The following is a 5,924-nucleotide window of genomic DNA, read 5'->3' as shown; positions in this document are numbered from 1 at the left end:
CTTTCTCGCGATGCATGAATCTTTTCCTCGCGATACATGAATCTTATCTTGCAATACATGAATCTCTTTTCTCGCGATACATGAATCTTTTCCTCGCGATGCATGAATCTTGTCTTGCAATGCATGAATTACTTTCTCGCGATGCATGAATCTTTTCCTCGCGATACATGAATCTTATCTTGCAATACATGAATCTCTTTTCTCGCGATACATGAATCTTTTCCTCGCGATGCATGAATCTTCTCTTGCAATGCATGAATCTCTTTTCTCGCAATGCATGATATTTTTCCCGCAATGCAAGAATGTTTTGATGATGCCTCCCTGATACCGAACGAAGATAATGCTTCCGAGCAACATAGGTGATCTTCTAGGTATTTTTGGGATGGTGGCATTGTCTCAACCGACAATATAAATAGAAATGACCATTGGAGTAGTGGTATCATCTCTTTTGACAATACGATATAAATGACTCTCCGGGTAGGAATATTATCATATCTGATAATATAATGCAGATAAATATCTTCCAGATATCTTTAGTTGCTGGAAAATAATAATATTTCTCTCTTCAAGGTTTTCATTTGTCCCATCTCCGAACATAATTGCATGTTCATTATGAACCTTGGCTTGCTGAGAATTTGAATAAAGTAATGCTACTCATATTCCTAATTCTTAGTAGAAGAAGCATAAAATATTTCCTGTATCCACAGAAAAGTTGTCAATTTTGGGGAGCTTTTGCCCTTTTGACTTCTCCATATTCGTTGAATGGAAGAACCTGCTGATTATGAGACAAACCTATAGACCTGCATCCACAGAAAAATTGTTAGTTTAAAAATGAACTGATCTGTGTCGATCTCTTCGGTTGTCTGCTCCTTGTCTTGACTATCTCCGGTTGAACTCTCTGATCTCCCGCTTCTTGATAGATAAGACAAAATATTTTTATGTAAAAAAATAATTAGAACATGAATGAAAAACTTTTAAGGAAAATAGCTTTTCAAAAGTAATGTTTGGAAAAAGGTCACTGCCAAGTGTCATGTCCCGTCAAGCTCTAGCGAACATTTCTAAGTTGGTGCCTCGAGGTCTATCTGATTACTTGTTGGGAAGTGTCCAAAGTTGTTCTAGACTTCACATAAACCTTATTGAAAATTTTGGGGTCATCCTCAAAAATTTTTGTCCCAGTTAACTGTCTTGGCTTATCTTTAACCATTGATGAGCAAATCACGAAATTTTTTAGATCCTCTCAAAAATTCTGTCCCAGTTGCAAATCTCAAAGTAGCATCAGTCATGAATTTGTTGGAGTGATCTCTTTCTCGAGAATTTGTGAGACCCTCTAAAAAATTATGTCCCAGTTTCTATTGTAGAGAGTGATAGAAATAGGAATCTTACGGGAAATATGACCGAGCCCTTGTGGCGCCTACGTATCCCGTTGAGGCAGGAATCAGGTCAAACGTAGTTCCCCCTTTCGAGGATTAACAAAATAAGAAATTTACAAAGAAACCGACCGAGGCCGACATAGACCGCCTACGTATCTCATTCTTGAGAATTCAGGTCAGACGTAGTTCATTACAAAGCGATAAAATTTTGAACGAAACGATTACAAGGGAATGACAGAAAATCCAAACTGAAATTTCACACATAGTATCTCTTGACAGCATCTGAGTTGATTGGTTTCGGCCATTCGGTGCCATCCATCTCCGACAGGATCAAGGCACTCCAGATAACACTTTGCGAACCATGTAGGGTCCTTGCCAATTTGGTGCGAATTTCCCTTTGTAATCATCCTGATGAAGGAAAATGCGTTTGAGGAACCAACTGGCCGATTTCAATATCCTGGCTCTTACTTTCTTGTGGAAAGCGCGAATCATTCTCTGTCGAGAAAGTTGACCGTGGCAAACAGCAACCATCCTGTTCTCATCGATCAATGTCAACTGGTCGATCCGCTTGCGAACCCATTCAGCATCACTCAATTCAGCTTCTTGGATGATTCTTAATGAAGGTATTTCAACTTCTGCAGGAATAACTGCTTCTGTTCCATATACTAGCAAATATGGAGTAGCTCCAACTGATGTTTTGACAGTTGTTCGGTAACCTAACAAAACATATGGCAACATCTCGTGCCAACCTCTGCGATTGTCAATCATCTTCCTCAAAATCTTCTTTATGTTCTTGTTGGTGGCTTCTACAGCTCCGTTCATTTGGGGACGATAGGCGGTGGAATTTCGGTGAGTAATCTTGAATTCTTCACATATCTCTCTCATCAAATGACTGTTGAGATTCGCTCCATTATCAGTAATGATGAATTTTGGTATTCCAAACCTACATATCAAATTATTGCGAACAAAATCAGCTACAACCTTCTTGGTCACCGACTTATATGAAGCTGCTTCCACCCACTTGGTGAAGTAGTCAATAGCAACCAAAATGAATCTGTGTCCGTTAGAGGCGGCTGGTTCTATTGGACCAATGACATCCATGCCCTAAGCTACAAACGGCCAAGGCGAACTCATAGCATTGAGTTCATGAGGCGGTACCCGAATCGAATCTCCATGCACTTGACATTTATGACACTTCTGCACAAACTTGCAACAATCGTGCTCCATAGTCATCCAAAAATAACCGGCTCGAAGGATCTTTCTTGCCAAAGTGAGCCCGTTCATGTGAGTACCACAGACTTTGACATGTATTTGTTCTAGAAGCTTTACAGCTTCATCAGCATCAACACATCTGAGGAGACCTAACTCTAGAGTCCTCATGTAAAGGACTTCCCCACTTGCAAAGAAATTGAGGGCCATGCGGCGTATCGACTTCTTCTGGTTGAACGTTGCATTCTCGGGATAGGTTCCGGTCTCCAAGTAATTCTTGATGTCAAAATACCAAGGTAAACCATCTGGTTCCGCTTCAACATATGAAAAATAGACAGGTTGCTCTTTTACCTCTATATCCACTGGATCGATATAACTTGTATCTGGATGCTTAATCATTGAGGCAATGGTGGCCAGAGCATCAGCCAACTCATTCTGTGTCCTGGGAGTGTACCTGAATTCAATCTTGCGAAATCTTTTGCACAACTTCTGTATATACTGCACGTACGGTGTGATCTTTGGGTTCTTTACGGCGCATTCTCCTTGAACCTGATGAATCAGCAAATCTGAATCTCCAATAACCAGCAACTCATGAACATTCATATCAATTGCCATCTTCAAACCGAGGATGCAAGCTTCATACTCAGCCATGTTGTTCGTGCAATTAAATCGGAGTTTAGCCGCCATAGGATAGTGTTGACCAGATTCTGACACTAAGACCGCTCCGATACCTTTCCCTTGGTGATTTGCCGCTCCATCAAAGAATACTCTCCAACCAAGGTATGCCTCAGAAATATCTTCACCAACAAACGAAACATCCTCATCGGGAAAATAAGTCCTGAGCGGTTCATACTTTTCATCAACTGGATTCTCCGCAAGATGATCAGCCAAGGCTTATATCTTTATCGCCTTCTGAGTCACATACACAATGTCAAACTCACTCAAAAGCATTTGCCATTTAGCCAACTTCCCGGTCGGCATCTCTTTCTGGAAAATATACTTCAACGGGTCCATCCTAGAAATAAGGTATGTGGTATAAGAAGACAAATAATGTCTCAACTTTTGAGCGATCCAAGTCAAAGTCACAACATGTCTCTCCAAAAAGAGTGTAACGAGCCTCATATGGAGTGAACTTCTTGCTCAAGTAATAAATAGCTCGCTCCTTCTTCCCTGTCTCATCATGTTGACCAAGCACGCATCCCTAATGCATTATCTGAGACCGACAAATATAGCAATAATGGACTCCCTTCTCGCGGAGGGACCAACACTGGCGGATTGGACAAATAGTTCTGATGGCATCAAAAGCAGTTTGACATTCTCCGGTCCACTTGGTCGAGGCATCTTTTTTTCAATAACTTAAAGATGGGCTCGCACACCACGGTGGATTGAGCAATGAACCGGCTGATGTAATTCAACCTACCTAAAAAACTCATCACCCCTTTCTTGGTTTTCGGAGGAGGTAATTCCTGGATCGCCTTGATCTTGGAAGGGTCAAGCTCAATGCCCCTCTTACTGACTATAAATCCCAACAACTTGCCAGCTGGACTTGATTATGACATCATCTACATACACCTCGATCTCCTTATGAATCATGTCATGAAAGATGGTTGTCATGGCCCTCATATAAGTAACATCGACATTCTTGAGACCAAAAGGCATCACCCGATAATGATATACACCCCAAGCCGTGATGAAAGCTGTCTTTTCTGCATCTTCTTCGTCCATCAGGATCTGGTGGTAACCCGCATAACAATCCACAAACGACTGCATCTCATGCTTAGCACAATTATCAATGAGAATGTGAATATTTGGTAATGGAAAGTTATCTTTCGGGCTAGCTTTGTTGAGATCTCTGTAGTCAACACAAATTCTGATATTTCCATCTTTCTTGGCAACCGGTACAACGTTAGCTAACCAAGTCGGATACTGCGTCACCTCCACTACTTGGGACTCGATCTGCTTTGTAATCTCCTCTTTGATCTTCAAACTCAACTCAGGCTTGAACTTCCGAGTCTTTTGTTTTACTGGACTGAAATTTGGATTGATCGGCAACTTGTGGGAAACCATATTCGTACTCAACCCTGCCATATCTCTATAAGATCAGGCAAACACATCAATGTATTCTCTGAGCAAACGAACCAAGTCCCTTCTTTGAGCTTCAGTCATATGGACGCTGATTCTGATTTCTTTAACACATTCCCCATCTTTGAGATTCACAGTTTCAGTTTCTTCAAGATTTGGCTTGTGTTGATTCTCAAATTGTCGAAACTCCTCAGCAACATGTTCGGGTACCTCATTTTCTTCTTCATATTCCTCACACTCATCATCACCTGCCTCATTTCGTTCACTCGGTTCATGACATGACATGACATTGGCAGGTTTTAAATTAATATCACTGAAAATCATAAACAAACAAAGTTAGGAAAGTAAAATATAAATAGATAAATAGACAAACAAATTTCGATAAATGAGGCTTTTTATTTAAATTGAAAGACAAGCACAAACTTTGGCCATGGCCGAGGGTCATTTTGGCTTTTTAAACATCACGAGGGAATTTAAAAGCTTCAAACAAATAACAATTGCATAAAGGGTGGGTCTCGGGCCTCTTTCGGACCACTATCGATTTTAAAACAAACAAAACGCATGTCCTTTCTACCCAGATGAGCGGGAAATCAGGAGTGGTGTGGAGGTCCAGTTCTGCAATTGCTCATCAGGTTCTGCATCATGGATGTCTGATGTCCCAGCTTCTTCCTCGATGACTACGTGAACTTCTTCGAAAAGGCCCTAGATTCCTTCCCCGAGACCACCATCGTTGACATGTTCTTGCACCGGGAATGACTGGTACAGATGAGGAATTGGCCTAGCCAACGCTTGGTCAACCCTCTTGTTCTTCATCTCTGCTTCATCAGCATCCGTGGGGACATACCCCAAACCAAACTTTGCTCATTTGGCAGGAATTTGGACAGGCTCGATATTTCTTTAAAAGTGTTCCCCCAATCCGAACCCTGGTTCGAAACCATTTTGGAGCATGATAGTAGCAATTATTTTGTACACGGCAGGCATAAGAGGTTGTAGAGCCAAGTCAACACCGGTGGCATTTACCAGCTCCACCGTGTAGAAGTCAAAACCTCGAGAGACATCATCGACGGTCGGTGCATACCCGTTGGAATGGATTCCCTCACCATAAATGACCAATTCCTGGTCCTTCCAAACAAATTTCATCAGTTGGTGAAGGGTAGACGGCACAACCCCAGCCATATGAATAAATGGTCTTCCCAGAAGCAGGTTGTAGCTAGTGTTGATATCCAACACCTGGAACTCTACGTTAAATACTGTAGGACCCAC

At 41.6% G+C, this 5,924-nt stretch overlaps 1 protein-coding gene across 1 annotated transcript; it reads right to left on the bottom strand.

Annotated features, from left to right (window-relative positions):
* Positions 1-1,700: 1,700 nt before the first annotated feature.
* LOC107058287 (uncharacterized) lies at positions 1,701-5,474 on the bottom strand. The gene is made up of 6 exons (XM_015303814.1): positions 5,384-5,474; positions 4,719-4,882; positions 4,342-4,559; positions 3,505-3,594; positions 2,615-3,417; positions 1,701-2,086 (listed from the first exon to the last, which is right to left on the bottom strand). The coding sequence occupies exons 1-6, from the start codon at positions 5,472-5,474 to the stop codon at positions 1,701-1,703; spliced, it is 1,752 nt and encodes a 583-aa protein (XP_015159300.1).
* Positions 5,475-5,924: the final 450 nt, after the last annotated feature.

Source organism: Solanum tuberosum, unplaced genomic scaffold (genome assembly GCF_000226075.1).
Source record: "Solanum tuberosum cultivar DM 1-3 516 R44 unplaced genomic scaffold, SolTub_3.0 scf00468, whole genome shotgun sequence".
NCBI classification, from domain to species: domain Eukaryota; kingdom Viridiplantae; phylum Streptophyta; class Magnoliopsida; order Solanales; family Solanaceae; genus Solanum; species Solanum tuberosum.
The sequence above is the reverse complement of the archived record's forward strand: the minus strand, read 5'-3'. Positions and strand labels throughout refer to the sequence as shown.